Source organism: Diceros bicornis, chromosome 12 (genome assembly GCF_020826845.1).
Source record: "Diceros bicornis minor isolate mBicDic1 chromosome 12, mDicBic1.mat.cur, whole genome shotgun sequence".
NCBI classification, from domain to species: Eukaryota; Metazoa; Chordata; class Mammalia; order Perissodactyla; family Rhinocerotidae; genus Diceros; species Diceros bicornis.
This window is the reverse complement of record NC_080751.1, coordinates 69,509,824-69,535,062: the sequence shown is the minus strand read 5'-3', so window position 1 is coordinate 69,535,062 and position 25,239 is coordinate 69,509,824. Positions and strand designations below refer to the sequence as shown.

The window sequence follows — 25,239 nt, the reverse complement described above, 5'->3', positions numbered from 1 at the left end:
ATAGGGAAAGATGTATACATTAGAAAAATGTCTTGAATTTCAATTCAGTGATTCTTAACTTGTTTCTAGGTCAAGGATGCTTTACATAAGCTGGGTTTTTTTTTCCCAAAAGAAAGAGCTAAATGAATTCTTCTCTTACCCAGAAAAATACAAATCACACAAAACTCTGCAATACTTTAGAGGGGTCACAGTCTCCCTGTAGCCCACCCATCAAACACTCCACCTCCCACACGGTACGGCCACAGATGAACGCCTGACCCACTGCAATGAGGACGCGCTGGTAAAGCCACATTCCTGTGAGGATCAGGAGCCCAGAGAGGTCGTTCCTGAACTGAACACAGCAAACAACCCCATGTCAGGGATCTGACCAAGACAGTGTAATTCTGCATATGTGTTAATACGAGCACAGAAAAATGTCTGAAATATGGATCAAACAGTGCAAAAGTAACCACTCCAGTGAGTGGGGAAAGGTCGGACAGGGGGCCCATATTTCTTACTTGATTCAAGCTGTTAGAGGTTTTCATCCCTCGAGTATGTGTTACTTTTCTAATTGTTTTAAATGTAGGAATTGCCAACAGGAATAAGAAAATATCAAAAACACTTGCTTTCCTCCACCTGAGAATTCAAAGCACATCTTTTTGCTTGGGGACTCCCGGTTCTACCACTAGATCCTACAGAATTGGAAATATAAATTCCTACAGTGTATTTGTTTTAACACAATTCCATGGCAACTAAATAAATAAGGCATTCTATGCAGTATTTTAGAATGCAATTCTATGTGGCTGACCCAGGTAGTGAGCTTTTACAGGACAGGATTTTTATATAAAACATCAGCATGACTACAACCTCAGATATAAGTCAGAAGAATTTCATCGTTTAGCAATTGATTTTAATTCAGTATTGAGACACTTGTTTAAATCAGAAGCTGATGAATATTTAAACTGCAAATTAATTTCTACTTACTCTGAATCGGCTGTGACACTACTTAACGCACAGTCTAACAGGCCTACTCTGTTTCGAGTTCTTGGGTCCCAACACTCCACTCGACCCTAAACAACAAAAAACAGTAATTTTAAGTAATAGCTGCCACTAGAAAATTTTTAGACAAATACCAAAAAAAGCCTTATTAATATTGATTATCTCATAGGAAATAAGAATTTTTTACCTTATATCCCTTTTAGTACTGTTAAATGTCTTACCATGAGCTGAATTTCTCTTATAATTAAAAGAAAGAAAAAAACTGGTTAAGAAAAGAGGTCCAAAATGCAATGCATGATCCTTGACTGGACCCTTGTTTGGTTGGTGGGGTGAAGAGGGGAGAAGCTATGAAAGACATTTTGGTATAACTGGGAAAATTTAAACATCAATGTTCAACATTTAATTATGTGGTATTATTGTATCAGTGCTAAATTTCTTAGAGATGATAACAGGATTATGATTTTATAGGGGAAAGTGTTTTTAAGAAAAACATTTTGGAAGTATTTAGAGCTAAAACGTCATAATGTCTGCAACTTATTTTCAAATGGTTCAGAAACCTTTTTTTATATATATATATATATAAATATATACACACACACATTTTTCAAAAAAAGAAAAAAGCAAATGTGCAAAATATATGCAAATGAGTGATTAATGAACTATGTTTTCCAACTTTTCAGAAGGTACACATTTTTAAAAATAAAAAACTGGGGGAAAACAAAGCAAAAAAAATGAAAAAAACTTCAAACACTAGAGCAAGGGAGCAAGTGGTGTAACCCATCAAATACAGCACTATACAGTCATTACAAACAATGATGTAGATACATATGTACTAGAAATACGTTCACAATCTGCTACGTAAGAAAACAGTTTATTGGGGCCAGCCAGATGGTGCAGCGGTTAAGTTTACACGTTCTGCTTCAGCGGCCCAGGGTTCACCGGTTCGGATCCTGGGCGCAGACCTATTCACCACTCTTCAAGCCATGTTGAGGTGGCATCCCACACAGAAGAGCTACTACTCTACAACTATGATACACAACTATGTACTGGGGCTTTGGGGAGAAAAAAGAAAAAGAAGAAGATTGGCAACAGATGTTAGCACAGGGCCAATCTTCCTCAAAAAAAAAAAAAACCAGTTTGTTTAAAAAAACAGTATGATCCCATTGTCATTTTAAAAAACGTTTGCATAAACACAGAGAAACCTCTGAGAGGACACAGAACAAATTATGAACAGTGCTTACCTAAGGACGCAGGCTTGGACTAGAGCAAAGGGAACTACATTTCTCAATTTTTACTCTTCTGTATTATTTGATTTTGTAATGATAAAAAAATATAAACATACACAGAGACTAAAAAAGTTGTTTAGGGCCGGCCCCATGGCTTAGCGGTTAAGTGCGCACGCTCCACTGCTGGCGGCCCAGGTTCGGATCCCGGGTGCGCACCGACGCACCACTTCTCCCGCCACGCTGAGGCCGCGTCCCACATACAGCAACTAGAAGGATGTGCAACTATGACATACAACTATCTACTGGGCCTTTGGGGGAAAAAAAATAAATAAATAAAATTGAAAAAAAAACTACAATTTAAAAAAAAAAAAATTGTTTACTATATTAACCACCTTAAAAGAAAAGACCTCCAATATACTTAGAAGGCTTGATCTCATTAATCGTTTATTATTATTACCAACGTGTCTGTCACAAAGATAAATAAAAGGAGAAATCTTATCAATCATGCAGCAGGTAATTCCAAATGGTCTAGTCTTCTATGTCTTCTCAAAATGAGTTAACAGACTTTATGGACAGAAAAAAGAAAAGTCACATTTCAAAAACAAAAAATGGGTATGCAGATAAATTTCAGAGTAAATATAAAATGATTTTTTTAACCATACTGATTTTTTGTGACCTAAACTTCAATATTCCTATTGCTAAATCCTGCACTCTTACATACTTCAAAAAGCACAAAATGCAACCACTTACTGTCTGATTCGATAACAATAATATTATAATAACTCACATGAGAAATCAAAATTATTTGATATATAATATCAAAATTAATGTAAAAATGAATTTTTAAAGTCTAGTCTGACTATGCATATCAAATTTCAGGCCCTCAATAATCAAAGAATTTCAGGAACCCCAGCCTTTGAGCTGGAGGGGGTCTATTCACCCCTCAGCATGTCTCAGGGCTGGTCTTCTAACAGCTGGGGAAAGAGTAGCCTGCTCTAAAACAGAACTTCTCTTACAGAACGTGTTCCTTGATATCTAGCGTAGACTGCTCTGCAAGGACTCTTCAAAAACTATGAGGAAACTACTTTAAAACTCTCCCTTGGTAATCTCAAGAAAAGTACTTGCCAAGAAAATGCTCCACTAGCGTGATTTAGGCGTGACAGTATGATAACATATTCAACATAATTTTATGTATTTCTATTAAGTCAACCTCATGGGTCCCACTGCAAATCCCGATCTCTTAACATAAAAATAATTTGATTAAAGAGACCTAAATTTCATCCATATGGGATTGGTTTAATAAACTATAGTGCATTAAAAAATGGAATCCTGGGGCTGGCCCGGTGGCGTAGCGGTTAAGTTCGTGTGCTCCACTTTGAGGGCCTGGGGTTGGCAGGCTGAGATCCCAGGCTCGGAGCTACACACCACTTATCAAGCCATGTTGCAGCAGGTGTGCCACATACACAGTAGAGGAAGATGGGCATGGATGTTAGCTCAGCGCTAACCTTCCTCACCAAAAAAAAAAAAAAAAAGGAATCTTATCCATCAGTTTTAGAAAATTAGTTTAGCATTATGAGTAATTTTTAAGTGCCAATGTATAAAGATACACATTATATACCATTATGTTGAAAAAAAAAAAAGCAAACGGAGAACCATGGTATAATTTCATTTTTGTAAAAACTTTAAAAAATATATTACTAACATACATGTATATCTATATACATAAAAAAAAACCCAAAAGGATAAAACTGCAAACCACTCATTAAAGAGTTACCTCTGGGGTATGGGATTTGGTGACTGGAAGGCACAAGAGGACACTTTTTTTAATAATATGTTTATGACATAATTGCTTTTTCTTTTTTTTACTATGAGTAATTTATTATTATTGTAATTAAAAAATGTAAATTCAGAAAAATTCTTGACAAGTATGAAGGACACTGATTCAAAGGTACTGTGATTTAAAAGGATAATATTGTGTATTTATTGAATGCTACTATACGGGATGTACAAATCACGATCCTATGTGCCTTTACAGTTTGTAATGTTTTCATAGAGGCTGTTTCATGTGATTCTCACCAGCACCTCTACAAAGTCAGCAAGGTAGGTATTATCTCCATGCCACGAATGAGGAACCTAAGCCTCAGGGAAAGTAATTCAGTCATAAACTAACAAGCAGCAGAGAGCTGGGACTCCAGGACATACGGCCTCCTGCTCAGAACAAGACAGGCTGTCACACCGCTCCCCCGGAGCTGGCGACCCAGCAGCGACTCCGCATCCAGCTCCGGATGATCCACGTCAGTGCGCGCCAAATCAGATGCATACGAGGCACAGTCTGCAGCAACAGCACAGCTGTGTCTCTGTGTGGAAGGTACCAACGCTCCACACAAAAAGAAAGCCAGTGGCTTGTCGCTTCATTAGCACCCTGCTCTGAGGAACCACACAACTCTGTCCTTAAACAAAACTCCACTCATCAGCAAATGTAAAACAAATACCTAAAAAAAGTCAATGTATGCTTACCTCTATTGTTCCTGTGGCAAACAAGCCATGCACTGAATTGATGTCACAAACATTATTCTCCCTAAAACAGTAAAGCAATAGGGAGAAAGTATTAGCATCTGCTTTAGGGGGGAGGGATACTCAATAAACTTTCGAAGTAAACAGTCAACCCAATTCTATGGAGAAAGAAGACACACGTATTCGCCCTCACCCATCTGCACAGGAAAAACACTGAGGCAGGAAAGGGTTAAGGGCTTGACACCCAGTCACCAGAGCTTCTGATCCCCAGGGTGACACTCCATCTGCCAGCAGATGAGACAAGGATAAGACAAGACTTCCTTCTGAAACACTATTTCACAGCCATGAGAATAAAGGCTGTTTCCACTTTCTCAACATATTTTCTCCCAAGGCAAAAAGAACATGAGCTATACCTCTGCCGATCCTGAGACCTGTATACTGATCCAAGCCTCATTTTCTTTTTCTGTAAAATGAGTATTTCACCCACCTCATTTGGTTATTGTGAGATCAAATGATAAAACTACAAAATGTTCAGCACAGTGTCCAGAGTTTACAAGACACTCAATAAATAGCAGCTGTTATTATAAACAGGAAATTATGCAGCTAAAGAGCAGATGACTTTTTATTATTCAATGAGGCATCATGAAGTGACTATAAATTTTTTTAAAGAAAATAAGAGCATTTCAAGCCAACGTAAAATAAAATACCAAGAGTTTACTTGGTTTTTATCACTATGTGTTCGTCTAACATTTAAAAACCTTTTCAAAGCAATAATGAAAATCCAACAAGCTCCTTACATACATAGATGAGAAGTAATCCAGCTGCCACCCCTTACTAGCTGTGTGACCTTGGACAAGCTACTTACCCTCCCTGAGCCTCAGCTGCCCTAGCTGTAAAATGGAGATAATAATAGTACCTACCATAAAAATTTGTTATGTCTAAAATGAGTTAATATATATAAAATACTAAATAATGCCTAACACATAGTAAGCACTTTCACTATTATTTTTGTTATTGCTCAGTATTAATATTATGACAGATTCATTCCTAAAGGATTTCTTTAAATAAAACAAAAGCGTAGACTATAACGTACAATAAAAGGAAAACTTGAAAAAAGCTTAAATGCCTGATAGCAAAAACATAAAAAATAAAATTTTTTAAATGGCACTCTAAGTTAATTCAAAACTTCTCCAAACGAGAAAATATCACAAAACAAAATCATGAATGAAAATTTTAAAAACACTGCAAAAAATAATAAACTGAATTTTTTTAGTGAGTTTTAAAATTTTCAAGTATATTAATAAAAATTTTTAAAGAAATCACCAGGTCTTTTAGTAAATTTTTTGTTTAAGACAAAAACTGAACAGCACTTTCTAAGTTGCCCAGAGCTCTGCTTAAAAGCAACACAGGATGCAACGTGAGCATCTGGCTCCATCTCCTGGCCAAAATAAATACAGCAGTATTCTCAAAACAAAATACTCACGCAGCATCAGTTTGCAGAGGATTCAGGTACCGTCCTTGTTCTAAGTTTAATCTATAAACTTCAGAGCTGCAAAGTAATGAAAAAAGTTAAAAATCTGGTATACCATAAAGAGCTTTTCTTCAAGTAAACATAATTTTTAGAAATATATTTTATTGCTCATAAGGCGTCAATTTCCTTTGTAAAAACTGATATAAAAATGTATTGTAGGGCCGGCCCCGTGGCTTAGCGGTTAAGTGCGCGCGCTCCTCTGCTGGCGGCCCAGGGTTCGGATCCCAGGCACGCACTAACACACCGCTTCTCCGGCCATGCTGAGGCTGTGTCCCACGTACAGCAACTGGAAGGATGTGCATCTATGACACACAACTACTGGGGCTTTGGGGGGAAAAAAAAATGTATTGTAAACCTACAAAATAATCACCTTATTTGTGAGTTTGTTCATGTATAAAAGTGATGTAAACCACCCATTTGCCAAGGAAATATTATGAAGTCATTAAGTAGAATATCACAATCGTGCCATATAACCACACTTCGATCAACAAAGAATCACATACATTAGTGAAGTCCCACAGATTAAGGTGGTCCTATAAGATCTGTACCATAGAGCCTAGGTGGGTAGTAGGCTAACCATCTAGGTTTGTGTAAGTACGCTCTACAATGTTCGAATAATGACGACATCACCTAACGATGCATTTCTCAGAACGTATCCCTGCTGTTAAGAAACACATGACTGTATTTACAAATAACACAAGGAATACAAGATCCAAAAGGTATCTACATGGGTATAAAAGAAAAGACTAGAAGGTAGGTAATACAATAAAACATAATAAGGGTTTCCTCTGGGTTGCATAATTATGGGTGATTTTTTTCTTTCTCTATTTTTATATTTTCCCAATTCTCTAAAAAGGATATGTATTATTTTTACAATCATAAAGAAAAAGGTAGCATTTAAGAATACAAAGTTTTAAAATGCCATGCAATGAGGCTAAGAAACTGCCTGCACCACCAATTAGGCTACCCATGTCTCTCTCTAGACTGAGAGCACCATGCTAACAAAAGTCAAGGACGTCATTCCTAAAGGAGCCGGTTACTTTGGAACTACACCCTTTGAGCAACTGAAAGGCAGAGATCACGTCTTATTCTTCTTTTAATCCCTCTGCCCAGTTTTAAGAACAGAAGTTGTTTGGGAAGGCGGAAAGGAGACAACAAAGAGTGATTAGACCCAATACCTTGCGCCAACGAAGTACAAGTCACAGGACGGATAATGGTAAGAGAAATCTCTCCCGAACTTTGGTATTCTGGTTTTATAGTAAAAACCTGATTGTGAATGAAATTCAATGTATCTATCATTATGTAAAAAGACAATCTGAAAATGAAACAAGAAAATTAGTTTGCTTAGGTTTCTAGGTAAAGTGTTTATTTTATAATCATCACTAAAACCAGCAAAGCAAGAAAAACTCTGACCTCTCTCACCTGCCTCTTTCTCTCTGTAAAGACACATGCATAACCACAACTCTCCATCATGATTAAGAATTGTGATTAAGAATCAAACCTCTCCATTGGTTTCTCAATACCTCCCTGCATCCTAAATAGTTTTTCTACAAACCTTACCTTCTAACTGACTTAAGACAAATGTCCCTCATTTATCTGGTACCCACACCTTATAATGTAGAGCACTGCTCAGTAACTTCAATGAGTAATTTCTCAGTTTACTAAGAACACATTTTAATAATCTCACAATTATCACACAGGGTTTGATAAACTCCTTGTATAAATTTAACTTTAATATATTACAGAGGTATCTTAAAAATCTGCAGATGGTATTTAAAAGCAAATTTATCAATATCTAGAGAAAATACATTACAAAATTACATGTCCCAAATTACATGATAAATGGCTACCAGAGGCAAAAAGATAAAACTGTACTCTATTGTTTCTGGAACTGAAGAAAATACATAAAGCCGTGTCAGTTCAGAAAATTCAATTTTCCTTCAAGATGACATCTGACATCACTAAAAATTTTTCATTTTAAATTGAATAAGGCACTTGACTAACAATCTTCTAACTGCTGAAAAGGACCACAAGAATTGATAGATGGACTAATGGCACCAAAAAAAGAAGGAAAAGAAAAAAGATATATATTTAGCTGTGTTTTGAACTGTTTCAGAATATGCCACAACCATTTATTTGCAGGGTTAAGAAAACTAAACATTCACTACTATTTTATTTTTCACATATGAATAAGAAAAGGAAAGCAACCCGGAAAACACTAGTTTAAATGCAATGATGGGGCCAGCCCCATGGCTTAGCAGTTAAGTGCACGTGCTCCGCTACCGGCGGCCCGGGTTCGGATCCCGGGCGCACACCGACGCACTGCTTCTCCGGCCATGCTGAGGCTGCGCCCACATACAGCAACTAGAAGGATGTGCAGCTATGACATACAACTATCTACTGGGGCTTTGGGGAAAAAAAGGAGGAGGACTGGCAATAGATGTTAGCTCAGAGCTGGTCTTCCTCAGCAAAAAGAGGAGGATTAGCATGGATGTTAGCTCAGGGCTGATCTTCCTCACAATAAATAAATAAATAAATAAATAAATGCAGTGATGAAAATCACACATTTAGAATATAAGGTGGTCTAAACACAATGACTGCTACCAATTCTTACAAATATAAAGAAGGTTTCATATGTGATATGGAAAATTTATTCTGATACTAGACTGGCCAAAGGCTAGCTCTATTACTGTTTTAAAAGATACTATGTATCATACATGTGACAAACTAGAAAAATATATTAATCGAAAATAACAGGTTTTATTTTACTACACAGCCATTTTTAATCTAACAACGGGAACATTATAAAAATACTTATAAAACCAAATTCCACTCATTCATTTCCCAAGTATAGTCAGTACAAACCAATGCTATCAAGCATACCTTTGAATAGTCATCAGACAAAGTTTCAAAGGTGACAACTGAAAAACAAGAAATAGTAGGAAAAAATAAAATTATCAACCTGCCTTTTAATAAAAATGCAAACTTGATGCAAAGATTCTAATTCAACACAAAAATTATATACAAATGCTGGCTTTTTTTTTTTTTTTACTTTTTTGCCCCTACTTAAAACAAGAACGAAATTGCCATATTAAATTGCCCCCAAAACATCAAATGGAAAATTACAAATTTTATAATTTCTCAATACAGATCAACTAGATTTTCTGCAGAACTGAAGCAAATTAAAAATAGATAAATTTATCAAACATAACGACTTCTAAATTTTGCCAGTTTTTCTGAGATATTCATAATAAAATAATAGACACTTGAAAAACATTAAAAAATTACTGCTTTTAAAAAAGATAACAGTGACTTTTTACTCATTATATAGTATACCTGCTAAACAAAAATAAAGAAGTAAAAACAATTTTCATTAGCGGCACATGAAGTTTGCATTGTTTTTAAAAAGAGAAGGGTGAAACAGTTAGAAGAATACATATCCCATTAACTTCTTTTCCCTCAATCTCAAACACAAGGCCACTTGATAAAAATACCTGAACTTTCCCATTTCAGCCTGCTCTCTGTGCTAGCTAAGCAGAATTCTAAGAATGACGCCAGTGACCTTCCCCCTTGTCTAGTCCCCTCCTCTGGAGAGTGTGGGTGGAACCTGTGACTGTGATGAGACACCACTCCCTTGATAACGTCACATTATATGGCAAAGGGGAGCTTTATCATCTCATGAGCTCTTTAAAAGCAGAGTTTTCTCTGGCTGGTGGCAGAGGAGGAAGTCAGACAGATTCGAGGCACAAGAAGCATCTGGTGAGCTGTTGCTGGTTTGAAGGTGGAGCAGACAAGGTGACAACAAGGAATGCAGAAAGCCTCTAGAAGCTGAGTGGCCCCAGGCTGATGACCAGCACGAAAAGGAGACCCCAGTACTATAACTGCAACAAACTGCATTCTGCCAACAAGCTGAAAGTTTAAAAACAAATCTTGCCCAAAGCCTCTGAATTAGAGTCCCACGTGGCCGACACCTTGAGTCCAGCCCTGAGCACAGAACACAGCAGAGCCTGGGCGGACTTCATCTACACAGCTGTGAGATAATAAAAGGATGTTTTAGGGGCCAGCCCAGTGGCGCAAGCAGTTAAGTGTGCGCGCTCCGCTGCGGCAGCCCGGGGTTCGCCAGTTCGGATCCCAGGCGCGCATCAACACACCGCTTGTCAAGCCATGCTGTGGCGGCGTCCCATATAAAGTAGAGGAAGATGGGCATGGATGTTAGCCCAGGGCCAGTCTTCCTCAGCAAAAAGAGGAGGATTGGCGGATGTTAGCTCAGGGCCAATCTTCCTCACAAAAAAAAAAAAAAAGGATGTTTTAAATGGCCATGTTTATGGTAATTTGTTACAGAGCAAAGAAAACTAATACACAACCCATTCCCATTTTAAAAAGCAGAAAAGTAGGGGGCCAGCCTGGTGGCGTAGGGGTCAAGTTTGCACACTTTGCTTCAGCAGCCCGGGGTTCATGTTCAGATCCAGGGTGTGGACCTATGCACCGCTCATCAAGCCATGCTGTGGCGGCATCCCACATACAAAATGGAAGAAAATGGGCACAGATGTTAGCTCAGGGCTAATCTTCCTCAGCAAAGAGGAAGACTGGCAATGGATGTTAGCTCAGGGGCCAATCTTCCTCACAAAAAAAAAAAAAAAGGCAGAAAAACAGCCAAATACAGGCATGTCGTTTCACTGCATTCCGCTTTATTGCGCTTCACAGATATTGCCTGCATCAAGCAAGTCTACTGGGGCCATTTTTCCAACAGGATTTGCTCACTTTATGTCTGTGTCACATTTTGGTAATCTCATAATATTTCAAACTTTTTCATTATTATTATATTTGTTATGGTGATCTGTGATCAGTGATCTCTGATGTTACTATTGTAATTGTTTTGGGGAACCAAAATCACACCTCTATAAGACAGTGAACTTAACTAATAAATGTTGTGAATGTTCTGACTGCTCCACCAATCAGCCATTCCTTTGTCTCTCTCCCTCTCCTCGGGCCTCCCTATTCCCCGAGACACAGCAACATTGAAATTAGGCCAATGAATAAACCTACAATGGCTTCTAAGTGTTCAAGTAAAAGGAAGAGTTGCACATCTCTCACTTTAAACCAAAAGTTAGAAACGATTAAGGTTAGTAAGGAAGGCATGTCAAAAGCTAAGACAGGCCGAAGTCCTCTTGCGTCAGTTAGCCAATTTGTAACTGCAACAGAAAAGTTCTTGAAAGAAATTAAAAGTGCTACTTCACTGAACAAATGAATGACAAGAAAGCAAAACAGCCTTATTGCTGATATGGAGAAAGTTTTAGTGGTCAGGATAGAAGATCAAACAAGACACAATACTCCCTTAAGCCAAAGCCTAACCCAGAGCAAGGCCCTAACTTTTCAATTCTATGAAGGCTGAGAGAGGTGAGGAAGCTGCAGAAGAAAAGTCTGAAGCTAGCAGAGGTCGGTTTGTGAGGTTTAAGGAAAGAAGCCGTCTCCATAACATAAAAGTGCAGGTGAAGCACCAAGTGCTGATCTAGAAGCTGCAGCAAATTATCCAGAAGATCCAGCTAAGATAATTAATAAAGGTGGCTACACTAAATAAGAGATTCTCAATGTAGATTAAACAGCCTTATATTGGAAGAAGGTGCCACCTAGGACTTGCATAGCTAGAAAGGAGAAGTTAATGCCTGGCTTCAAAGGACAGGCTGACTCTCTTGTTAGGGGCTAATGTAGCTGGTGACTTTAAGTTGAAGCCAATGCTCATTTACCATTTCAAAAATCCTACAGCCCTTAAGAATTATGCTAAATCTAAAGAATTACGCTAAATCTACTCTGCCTGTGCTCTATAAATGGAACAACAAAGCCTAGATGACAGCACATGGTTTACTGAATATTTAAGCCCAAGGTTGAGACCCACAGCTCAGGAAAAAAAAGATTTCTTTCAAAATATTACTGCTGGGCCAGCCCGGTGGCTTAGTGGTTAAGTGCACGCGCTCCGCTACTGGCGGCCCAGGTTCGGATCCCGGGTGCGCACCGATGCACCGCTTCTCCGGCCATGCTGAGGCCGCGTCCCACATACAGCAACTAGAAGGATGTGCAGCTATGACATACAACTATCTACTGGGGCTTTGGGGGGAAAAAATAAATAAATAAAATCAAAATATTACTGCTTATTGACAATGCACCTGGTCACCCAAGAGCTCTGATGGAGATGTACAACGAGATTAATGTTGTTTTCATGCCTGCTAACACAACATCCATTGTGCAGCCCATGGGTCAAGGACTAATTTCAACTTTCAAGTCTTATTACTCAAGAAATACATTTCGGGGGCCGGCCCGGTGGCGCAAGCAGTTAAGTGTGCACACTCTGCTTCGTTGGCCTGGGGTTCGCAAGTTCGGATCCCGGGAGCGCACCGACGCACTGCTTGTCATGCCATGCTGTGGCGGCGTCCCATATAAAGTAGAGGAAGATGGGCACAGATGTTAGCTCAGGGCCAATCTTCCTCGGCAAAAAAAAGAAGAGGATCAGCATCAGATGTTAGCTCAGGTCCAACCTTTCTCACAATAAAAAAAAAAAAAATACATTTCGTAAGGCCAAAGCTGCCATATATGGTGATTCCTCTGGACGGTTCTGAGCAAAATAAACTCAAAACCTTCTGGAAAGAATTCACCATTCTAGATACCATTAAGAACACTCATGATTCATGCGAAGAGATCAAAATAGCCACACTAACAGGCGTTTGGAAGAAGTTGTTCCAACCCTCATGGATGACTTTGAGGGGTTCAAGACTTCAGTGGAGGAAGTAACCGCAGGTGTCACGGAAATAGAAGAGAACTAGAATTAGAAGTGAAAGCTAAAGATGTGACTGGATTGCCGCAATCTCATGATAAAATTTTAATGGATGAGGAGTTGCTTCTTATGGATGAGCAAAGAAAGTGGTTTCTTAAGATAGAATCTACTCCTGGTGAATATGCTGTGCAGATTATTGAAATGACAACAAAATACTTAGAATACTACATAAACTTAGTTGATAAAGCAGCGGCAGGGTTTGAGAGGACTGACTCCAATTTTGAAAGAAGTTCTACTGTTGGTAAAACGTTATTAAACAGCATCAGATGCTACGGAGAAATCGTCAAAAGAAGAGTCATGGATACAGCAAACCTCATTGCTGTCTTCTTTTAAGAAATTGCCACAGCCACTCTAACCTTCAGTAACCACAATCCTGATCAGCCAGCAGCCATCAACATCAAGGCAAGACCATCCACCAGCAAAAAGATTAGGACTCGCTGAAGGCTCAGATGATGGTTAGCATTGTTTAGTAATAAAGTTTTGTTTTTGTTTTATTTTTGAGGAAGACTGGCCCTGGGCTAATATCTGCTGCCAATCTTCCTCTTTTTCTTTGTTTCTCCCCAAAGCCCCAGTACATAGTTGTGTATCATAGCTGTAGAGTTGTAGCTCTCTGTGTGGGATGCCGCCTCAGCATGGCTTGAAGAGCTGTGAGTAGGTCTGCGGCCAGGATCCGAACTGGCGAACCACAGGCTGCCAAAGAGGAACGTGCAGACTTAACCGCTACACCACCAGGCTGGCCCCCCTAAAGTTTCTTTAAATTAAGGTATGTACATTGTTTTTTTAGACATAATGCTACTGCACACTTAACAGACCACAGTATAGTGTAAACATAACTTTTATATGCACTAGGAAACCAAAAAATTTATGTGATTCACTTCACTGTGGTGCTCAGGAACTGAACCCGCAATATCTCCAAGGCACACCTGCATAAAAAGCTACTTTCATGAATTCAAATTTAACCTCTTACTTACCTTCTGAATCGAGACACCTTTCAAACTTCAGGGACAACTGATAGGTGTCATAACATCGAACCCGAGGTTTATATGTTCCTAAAAAAGAATTAATGTGATGTAAAACCTAAAGTACATACTTTTCATTATCCCACAATCTGTTGAGTACACTTTTTGTTCAGAGGTAAGTAGGATTCATCATAACCATATCAAAGAAAAATAATTTAAAAGCAGCCCTCCCAACATCCCAAGGGGAAATGAGCAAAGGATATAAACAAGCAAGTCATAGAAAATGAAACACAAATAACTAATAAACTTTGCTAATTATCTAACAAAGTAGATTAAAACAATGAAATACTTCTTGTCCATCAGAATGGCAAAGATGAAAAGGTGGTTAATATCTGTGTTAGCGAGGATGTTAAAAAAAAGTACACTCATACTTTGGGGATTACCATAAATTGTTACAACTTCTTTGGAGGACAATCTGGCAATACCTGTAACATATGTGATGTTTATACACCTTGAATCTGTATTTCAACTTACACAAATTTATTCTACAGAAACACACCCACAAGTGTACCAAAGACATGAAGAATGTTCATTGCAGCATTGTTTACAAATGACCAAAAACTGAAAGCAAATAAAATGTCCACTGATAGGGAAATGGTTAAATAAATGATAGTAAATCATTATATAGCTCACAAAGAGGATGACACAGAAATGGAAAGAGGATGACATGGAAAGCTACCAAAACGTATTACAAGTGAAAGAGAGTGAGTACCGAGAGCCAGGGTGAGCGCTGCACAATGGTGCACACAGTATGCTCTCATTTTTATAAAACCCAACAGTGATAATGTCAGCACTTTGTACAGAAAAAAGTTGGAGGAATAGCACAGTGACTGTCTCTGTGAAGTGCAATATTAGGTCCTTTTACACGTTATCTTATGTATTTCTGTAATGTTTCCATTTTTTATAAGTTTATCATGTTAGCAATCAGGAAAAGAGAAAGACTGATTTTTAAAACCAATAAAGATTTTTTAAAAAGAAAGGAATGAGGTAGTCTTGTGTTTACTGGCATAGATCAAAGCCCAAGATCCCATGTAAAAATAGTATATAGTATAGTGTATATCTACACACACACACTATATAATATATAATATATTGTAATATAATATATATTATATATAATATATATGAAAATATGTTATATATATGTTATATATATTATATAATAGGTAATAATTTACACACGTAAACAATATGCAATACAAACATATTTACATTATAAATTATAATTATAAACATTATATTGTAAAATGTTTATAAAATGTTATAAAATGTTTTACTATAAACATTTACTACATATATATATATATTCTGAACATAAAACTAGAGGCTAAGAGGGGCCGGCCCCGTGGCGTAGCGGTTAAGTGTGCAAGCTCCGCTGCTGGCGGCCCAGGTTCGGATCCTGGGCACACACTGATGCACCCCTTGTCAGGCCATGCTGTGGCAGCGTCCCATATAAAGTGGAGGAAGATGAGCACGGATGTTAGCTCAGAGCCAGTCTGTCTCAGCAAAAAGAGGAGGATTGGCATGGATGTTAGCTCAGGGCTGATCTTCCTCACAAAAAAAAACAAAACAAAACACTAGAGGCTAAGAAATATAGATAGTGTTAGTACTGAGACAACCATTAACACAGAACAAAAGAGATTGGCATGCAGATGTATAAAAGTTCTGTCAAATAAGAAAGTGGTTGGAAAAGGGATAGAGATGGGTAATGTTAAGCCAGTAAAAAAATGTATGTGCACAATACACAGGATATATGTACCAAAATCACAACTAAAACAGGTTGAGTAATGCTGTTCTAAATTATAATACACTAAAAGTTCCCTATATTTCATGGCTTTTTGATACTGATGAATATCTTAGTGACCTAAAAAATATTAGTACATGATACAGAAAATCATTACGTTAAAAGTGACCTTTCCTGGAACTCTCACTCATCCTTGGTGGGAGTGTAAAATGATCTCATCACTTTGCAAAAAAGTCTGGCAGGTTTTTTTTTTTGTTTTTTTGTGAGGAAGATCAGCCCTGTACTAACATCTGCCAATCCTCCTTTTTTTTTTTTTTGCTGAGGAAGACTGGCCCTGGGCTAACATCCGTGCCCATCTTCCTCCACTTTACATGGGATGCCGCCACAGCATGGCTTGACAAACGGTGCGTCAGTGTGCACCTGGGATCCAAACCAGCAAACCCCGGGCCAACGCAGCAGAGCACACGCACTTAACCACTTGTGCCACTGGGCCGGCTCCTGGCAGTTTTTTATCAAACTAAACATCCACCTACCCTAGGACCCAGCAAAGTCCTCAAAACAGACTTGTACAAGACTGTTCATAGTGCTTTATCAATCACAACCAAAAAATGAAAAGAGCCCAGGTGTCCATCAAATGGAGAATGGATAAACTGTGGTATATTCCTACAAGGAAATACTATTTGGTAATTAAAAAAAGAACAAACTACTGTCACATCTGACAACATGTATGAATCGCAAACACGAAGTCCTACGTGAAATAAGTCTTACAAGAAAAGAATATATAAAGTGTATGAATGCATTTATATCAAGTTCTAAAACAGGCTAAACTTGTTTTTGGTGAAGAAATAAATCACAGCAGTGGTTGCCTAGGCTTGGGTGGGAGCAGGGACTGACTGTCAGGGGAATGAGGGAAGTTTCTGGGTGACAGGAAAGTTCTGTATCTTGATAGGGGTTTGTGCTACACAAGTGTATGCATTTGTCAAAACTCACCAAACGGTATAATAAGATTTGTGTATTTCACTGTATGTAAATTTACCTAAGGAAAAAAGCTATAAATAAATATTGAACTCTAGTTAATGATGTACATGCTGTGGTATTTGGGAGTGAAGTATACTGATATGTGCAACTTGCTCAGAAATGCATCAAAAACCAGGAGGGATTGATGGATTGACAGAAAGATGGATAGATAAATATGTGATAAAGCAAATAGAGAAAACTACTGCAGAACCCAGGTGGTGGGTAAATGGATGTTCACTGTAAAATTTTTTCAATATTTCTGTATATTTGAAATTTTTCATAATAAAATATTAGAGTAATTAAAAAAAACGTGACTTTTCTCACCATAGCATTTCATGCTATGACATGTATACAAATCATAATCAAAAAGATGCTTACCTGTTGCTAAAATATACTGTCCATCTTTTGACACCTTAATAGTGGTACAAACAGTAGGCATTTCAAAATCCTGAATAAGTTCAATTCTCCTACGGACATCTACAAAGAGAGAAAATAAATAACTGGGTTAACTACCACGTGCTTATTCTATATCACAGGAAGACAGAGTACTCAGAGCAGTCACTACGAACAGATCAACCACATCCCAGTGCTTCCAAGCCTTGGGAAAGCACACCAGTACAGCCTCACCCACTACAGAGCAAGGGTTTTTCTTAGCTCATACGTTATTTTTCTAAGCTTTTTATTTTTTATTTTTACTTTTTAAAAAGGAAAGAGTATCATCATTAATTTAAAAAACAATGTCCATAATAGTGCATCAAATACCCAGTTTTAAGACCTGGATAATGGGTGAACAGAATAAACGTTAAGCCCCTATTGTTACTCAATCATGGCCAAGACAAAAATCTTATCATTTTCTCCTCCTAAATAATAACAAGTTTAAACCCTTAAAATGGTAAGTTTTAAACCTTTAAAATGTTAAGAAACTGCTATCAAGCTGACTTTTTGCCGCTGTGGGCACCACTGATCTGCAGCCAAGAGGATCCTGGCTAGAAGACTTAGAGCCATCTCTAGATCAAAACACTGACCTGGACTCTCACAAAAACTGGTTCCCTCCTATAAGAAAGTGTGGATTCTTGCTAGTACCATCATAACAATATGCCCATTGCCAGAACTGTTTACGACTCCACAGCACATTACGGCCTTGTTTATTAAACTCAAATATAAGATTCAAACCAAGTGAGCAGGAGTGGCCCACTCACTCAATTTGGAAGACACATGATTGTTTTGAGATGGGTCAGCAGAAACAGTCAATGAACAATTTTTTCCTCTAAACAATCTGAATCTGTTTTCTTACACACTAGAACATTACAGTGGAACAAGAGGATCAAAAGAAATCAGAATCAGCAGCAATTTTTGTTTTCCTTTGATTTAAAGTTTTAATTTTCTAACTTTAGTACCAGATAAAGCCTACTTTTCCAAGATACTTGCCTTGGGGTATTTATCTCACATCCAGAAACCCCTTCAATATCTTAGGTCTTTGATTTTTAGATAATAACTTAAAAAAAATATATGGGAAGATAAATCATCTTTCATATATGACAAGTTGTACTGGAGAAAATTTAATGCAAATTTGTCCAAAATGATTTAAGTTAAAAACTGACCTTACATATCTATCTTCCCTGCTGCCATAACCTAAAGAATTGAAATCTTCTGCAAGGATCTTTCATTATTCAGTTCATATGTCCTGTATATAAAATTACTTTGTTCAGAAAGAAAATGTTCATTGTCTCTATATCTCAAAAACTGACAAGTGGATTTAACAAATGGAAAAAGACTTCAATACATTGGAGAACAAAGCAATTATGGAACCGTTAGGAGAGACAGTCCTTCCTGGGCCTCTTGCATGCCTACACATCTTGCCGGGTACTGCAAGACTGCAAGGCCCTGGCCACTCCTGAATCTGAGCCATTTCTCAGCGTTATTTATGCAGCTGGGAACCTTGACAGGTAAGGTAACATGTCTCCTCTAGACAAAGACAGGCTGGCTTACTGATTGCTATAAAAGCAGCGGACTTCCCAAGCTCCCTGCTCCTCAGCTGCAACACAAACCCCCTGCAGGCAGAGCATCCATCTGGGACATGCTGAGCGCCCCCGTGGGACTTAACCGCAAGAGGAAGTGACAGATATATGCTGATGCGAATGCTATTTGCTGGGCTGCATTAGTAACAGAGTCCTTGTCTCTGACCCAGGAGCCTTACGTCTTCTGCTATTATCCACAAAACAGTAACAGCCTAACTTATTAGCATGGAGGTGAGATCAAACCCCCTACTCACCAGGAATCTATCAACCACAAGAAAAGGTTTCCTAAGAAGGAAAAGGGCAAAAAGTTTATTTGCCACTGCATTTTTGCAAACCTACACTTAAATATGATAATAAATAAGTAAGAGCATTATAACATGGATCATGAATGTAGGTAAACTGGGGAAAAAATTATACTCACCAACATTTTTCTTCTGTAGTGCTCTCTTCTTCCTGTCAGAAAGCCACTTAAAGAAAATGAAGAGACTTTATTTTAAAACATATTTACTTGAATTGTTTTTCTGCTTACAAACATAATACATGCTCATATTAAAAAATTGAAACCTTACAGGAATATATAACATAGTGAAAACATTCTGTAATCCTAATCCTACTGTTAACATATACTCTGGATTTTTTCTTGTATATATTTACATATAATAGACAATAAATTTTTAGAACTACTACTCTTGTTTTACACAAGAGACAACTAATTCATCTAATCAATCTAAGGGAAAGCAGTAAGCCTCAAATATTATGGGTTATAACTAATATACGGAACAACTTCACTTAAGTGAAATTTTAAAAAGCAAAACATTAAAATAGAAACTTTCTTAAATATATTTTTTACAAAGAATAAAACTAGATAAATACCTGACCAAATAGCTGCCACTTGATAATAAAGAAAGGCTACTTTTAAAAGTCACATTCACTGATACCAGATTTTGTTCTGTAATTAATGTACCTCAATTTTGCAAGCAGCATAAGTTCACTGCATGAACAGGTGCCAACAATGAAGCACTAATCAATTACGATTACCCTAAAGCACTGGTTCTCAACCAGGGACAATTTTACCCCACCTCCCCCACGGCAACGCATTTGGCAAGTCCCAAAGACATATTTGGTTGTCACAACTGAGGGGTGTGCTCCTGGCATCTAGTGGGTTGAGGTCAGAGATGCTGCCAAACATCCTACAATGCACAGGACAGCCCATACAACAAAGAACCGTCCAACCCAAAATGTCAACAATGATGAGGTTAAGAAACCCAACCCTAAAGAAACGAAAGAAAAGCGAGAGAAAAATTGACAGATGTCATTTCTAAAAGCACAAACCCAATGTACAGCTGGTTAGACCCATGACATTATAATCTTTAGGATTCTCTGGTCATGCAGACTCACCACTCAAGACCCTAAGTCTGATGCCTGAGGCAGTGTCTACATTGCAAGAGGTGTCATTCTGTGAAAGGCCTGAGTCTGAGCCAGAGCTCTCCTCCTGCCTTTGAATTTAGTGCACTGATTTATAGGTTTATGCTACTCTTTGTGATTCAACTGCTCTGATTTTATTTTAGGTAATAATGTTTCAATTAAAGATGACAAAGTATGTTTCTGGGCACTCAACATATTCTTTTACATTAACCTATTACAAGCAGAACAAAGACATATTACCAGGGCTTCTCCTTTAATAGATGACTCAATCTCCTCTTCTCAGGAAGTTATGCTCAAGAAAGGGGCAGTTCATTCAATAACTAGTCTCATACATCATGAGCAAGAGCTTGGGGCAAAGGGAAGGGGACTTAGATTTCCTTCTAAATGGGAGCCTGGGACCTTAAAGGGCCAGAAATTCTGTAACACAGTGATGATGAGAAGGAAGGAAAGTTCATTCGGGAGTTTCTGTATGAACCAAAAGCACTACAGGAGGGCACACAAGACAGAGAGCCAGCACGGGGCAGGAACAAATAAGCCTAAAGCTAAAAGAAGTTCACCAAAGAACAGCAAGTTGTTACTAACTTCAGTCATCCTCTCTGTATTGATTAAAATCATAGCCAATAAAGAATGACACTTTACCAATGCCAAACAGTTCGATCAAAAACCTAGAAAAAGAGCTCTGGACATGCTGATGACCTAATTCTCTCACTGGACAGGTGCTTCACTGTTGTTGAAAAGAAAACAAGACCCTACTTGATCTTACATTTGAAGTAGGTAAAGCAAAATAGGCAATTGTTGATAAGTTAGAATTACTCTAGAAGAAGATTCAGAGGGCTGGCCCGTGGCTTAGCAGTTAAGTGCGCACGCTCCGCTGCTGGCGGCCCGGGGTTCAGATCCCGGGCGCGTACCGACGCACCGCTTCTCTGGCCATGCTGAGGCCACGTCCCACATACAGCAACTAGAAGGATGCACAGCTATGACATACAACTATCTACTGGGGCTTTGGGGGGAAAATAAATAAATAAATAAAATCTTAAAAAAAAAAAAAAAAAGAAGATTCAGAGAGCTCACCATACTAGTATACACCCAACTGTTTACTCAACATTTCCACTTGATACTTTTTAGAACTTCAAACTTTAAGTATCAAAAATAAAACTTTTGACCCTTTTAGCTCACTACCTTTCCCCTCCCCGACGACAATGTGCTCAACTCTCCTCCATTTCAGTTAACAGCAACACCACGTACCCAGCTGTTCAGATGCAAAACCCAAGAGTTCTCTCCTGACTCCTTCCTTTCCTTCACCTCAACTTCTCCCCGCCACTATACAATCCATTACCAAATCCCATTAGCCTACCTCCAAAATACCTCCTGAATCCCACCGTGTCCTAGCATCTCCTTTGCTACCATCCTACCCCAAGCCACCAAAGTCTCTCAGTTGGACTACCTAACTCATCCCCACTCATATTCTCCCCAGCTACAGTAATTTGCCATTCAGCAGCCAGTTTAAAATTCAACAATGGGGGCCGGCCCAGTGGCACAAGTGGTTAAGTGCGCACGCTCCGCTGTGGCAGCCGGGGGTTCACCGGTTCGGATCCCGGGCGCGCACCGATGCACTGCTTGGCAAGCCACGCTGTGGCGGCGTCCCATATAAAGTAGAGGAAGATGGGCATGGATGTTAGCCCAGGGCGAGTCTTCCTCAGCAAAAAAAAAAAAAAAAAAAACACAGGAGGATTGGCAGATGGTAGCTCAGGGCCGATCTTCCTCACACAAAAAAAATAATAATAATAAAATAAAATAAAATCCAACAATGGCTTCCAACAGCACTAAGAATAAAAGCCCAACTTTCTACCTTAGCCTACAAGGCCCACCTCTCCAGCCTTATCTGCCCCTACTCTCTCCCCTCACTCAGCATACCAAAGCCACAGCTGGGCCTCTTCTGTTTCTCCAACACGCCAAGTGCACTCCCACTGGGGGGCATTCACACTTTCTGTTCTCTCAGCACTGAAAACTCTTCCTTCCCCCATGTCTCCACATGACTGGCCCCTTTTCATCATCCAAGTTTCTGCTCAAATGTCACCTCTTGTAGAGAGGCCTTTCCTGAAGGATTTATTCAAAACATTTTTTCTGAACACTTCATCCCCAACAGCTCTCTTCTAGTCCCTCATCGCTCACAGCACTTACCAGTATCTGAAGTTGTCTTATTTACTTAATTATTATCCTTTTCCTCAATAGGGAACCTTATCTGACATGTTCACCGTGAATCCCAACACCTAACACAGGGCTGCCTGCGTGCAGTCACTTCTCAACAAATGCGAAGAATGAATGAACGAGATGATCATGTTGTGTGAAGAATAGTTGGAGGACGAGGAGTTATTTAACTTTAATTCTGAGAAGAATGGGAGAATCTAATCACTGGTTCCAAATTTTTCAGGGGCGGACACACGGAAGAGCTATATTTATTCTGATTTCCAAGAGCAAGACTCAGGCCAACAGCAGCCTGCTATAAAGTGGCATGTTTTAAAACCACTATCTAACAAGTAGTCTCAAAATGGAAACGAGCTTCTGCAAAAAGTTTCCTCTCGCTGGAAGTGCTTGGACAGAGGCTTGACCATCACTTAACAGAAATAAAATCCAAGCTTTAGAGCCTAGGAATGTGACCCAGAATAAATCACCCTTCCCCTCACTGGATCTGTTGCATATTTTAAACATGAGAAGATTGGAAGAGAATCACTGATTTTCCAAGCCCCTTCCAACTTTGACGTCCTAAGACTCAATGAAATCAAGTTAAGTTCAACAAGGTTCAACAACAGTGCCCTCTACACTGTAAATTCTGCAGGCGCAAAGTCTGCATTTCTCTTGCTCACTGCTGTATTTCTAGAACTTGGTATATAAAGGAACTCAACAAACAGCTGATGAACGTGCATTAAAATTGGGAAGAAATGTCTGTCAACCAATCCGTCCCTGTTTTCATCCTCCGTGCGGCAGCGGCTGTGAACATCCACAGAAACCCAAAAGGGACGCGACCTCTGTTCTAGAGAACTTTACAAAAGTTCAAGCAAAGCTCATCAACCCTGATCACCCCTCGGCCCCGCTCTGGCGCGGCGACAGTAGTGTCCTCGTCTCCCGGTGCCGACGAGCTCCCCCTGGCCGTCACTCGCCTCTGGGCCTCCCCGAGTCAGGGGCCGGCCAGGGCCCCGCTAAAACAGAGGACAGGGAGAGGACCGGAGAGAGGGGCAGCTGCCCGCGCGGAGGCGGACCCCGCAGTGACTCACCTCGGGAAGAGACTTGCCGCAGCTGAGACTGTAAATCTTCACCTCGTTGAGGCTAGAGACCTGCATGGCGGCGCCGAGAAGCGACTACCCCTGCTCCAGTCCGCTCCCCTCTCCGCGCGGCGCACGGTAGCCTCAAAACCTCCGGGCCTCCCCGGCGCGCCGCCTCGGCGTGCGGCGCTGCGCTGGCTGATGACGCACTTCCGGGCGCCGAGAAAGCGCGCGTTCCCGGAAGAGGACTAGTGGCGGCGTTAGAGGAGGGGAGCGGCTCTGAGGAGAAAGACTGAGGCTCCGGGGAGGTGGCGGGGGCTTGCGGCGACCCCGATACCGGGAGAGCCGGGAGTCGCTCTCCCTGCTCTCAGCTTCCCGAGTGGCAGGAAGCCCGTAGGGTCGCTGCCCAAGCCGAAGGGTCGCGGTCACGGGTGAGGCGGGCGGTGCTGGCTGGGCTGGCCGGAGCCCTGTGGGCGCAGTCGAGGGAACCCGGCTACAGAAGGCGGCCAGTGAGAGAATTCAGAGTGGAAGTGTGTTGTTTTCTCTCCTCCAGGGTTTCTGCAACATTACATTAGAAATAAATGCTCTTTTAAATTAGTGTGTTAAAGATGTTATTTTCGTCTGGATTTCTTTGATATTCATCCACTAAGAAGGGAAATAAAAGAAAAAGCATACCGAAAAAGAAAAAGAAAACAGTAAAAGAAGGGGTGGAGATCAGGGAAGAAGTGGATTTGAACCTGATGGCTTTTGAGAGGTTGTGTGACAATATCTACAGACACAGCCCCTCACGTACACGTCGTTTCCAGAAAGTTCACAAACTTTCTCTCTTGATCGTCCGGTGACCTAGAGAACCGCCTTTACTGTTGCCTGGATCTGAGGACTTGAGAATTCTTGGCGTAGATGAAAACTGCGGGGGGAAGTGTAGATTAACTGTGCGATCAAACGGGTCCTTTTGAAATTGGAGCATAGTATTAACTTCCCTTACATGTAACAGGTGGGTCATTTTGAGCAACAGGCTCATGGTCGGGGTAAGGACTTCTGGGTTTAGCAATTTTGTTTCTATTATAACTGTCCTTGAACTCCCAGTCCGGTTTCTACCTTCTGCCTGAGACTTTGAGGAAATATCCAGGACTGCCATCCTCGGGGAGGCAGTGTGCCATGGTAGAAAGATCATGGGCTTCATAGTGATTAAAAAAAAAGAAGCCTTTTAAGCAAGTCAGATAAATAGAAAACGCTTATTTTCCAAAATATGCAGGATGATTTTCAAGAAATCTTAAATAATTTTACAGACCCCAAAAATATTAGTTTTATTATTTTCAAGAATGTACTGTAAAAGCCATTGACATTAAAACACTTGCAACAATATCTGTCACTTAAGTGCTATGTAAGTGTTAGAGATAAGATATATAGATGTATCCTACACCTACTGATATTAAGGGCCCTAGACCATTTCACTTTGCTTTATTCAATCCTATTTCCCACTGACTCCCAGATTTGCCTTCTGTTTCATTAGCATCGGTTTCATTATTCTGGTTCTGAATCTTTGCCTGTGCTCATCTGGACTCTGGGATGCCCTCCGCTTCTCCTTATATCCAGATGAATATTTTGCTCTTTCTCCTATGCTTTCAGTGTACTGTATAAATAGCTATATGGCAAGTATATCTTTTTTGGTAGATTTTTA

The 25,239-nt window shown here is 39.6% G+C and overlaps 1 protein-coding gene across 1 annotated transcript in view; it reads right to left on the bottom strand.

Annotated features, from left to right (window-relative positions):
- NOL10 (nucleolar protein 10) overlaps positions 1-23,726 on the bottom strand; it is a 105,130-nt gene extending 81,404 nt beyond the window's left edge. The window contains exons 1-9 of the mRNA XM_058551804.1: positions 23,571-23,726; positions 19,295-19,340; positions 17,234-17,332; positions 14,047-14,124; positions 9,133-9,170; positions 7,428-7,564; positions 6,202-6,267; positions 4,722-4,782; positions 964-1,049 (exon numbers count right to left, since the gene is read on the bottom strand). Of these exons, the coding sequence (XP_058407787.1) occupies positions 964-1,049; positions 4,722-4,782; positions 6,202-6,267; positions 7,428-7,564; positions 9,133-9,170; positions 14,047-14,124; positions 17,234-17,332; positions 19,295-19,340; positions 23,571-23,636 (677 nt within the window). The 5' untranslated portion in view covers positions 23,637-23,726. The remainder of the gene's footprint in view (positions 1-963; positions 1,050-4,721; positions 4,783-6,201; positions 6,268-7,427; positions 7,565-9,132; positions 9,171-14,046; positions 14,125-17,233; positions 17,333-19,294; positions 19,341-23,570) is intronic.
- Positions 23,727-25,239: the final 1,513 nt, after the last annotated feature.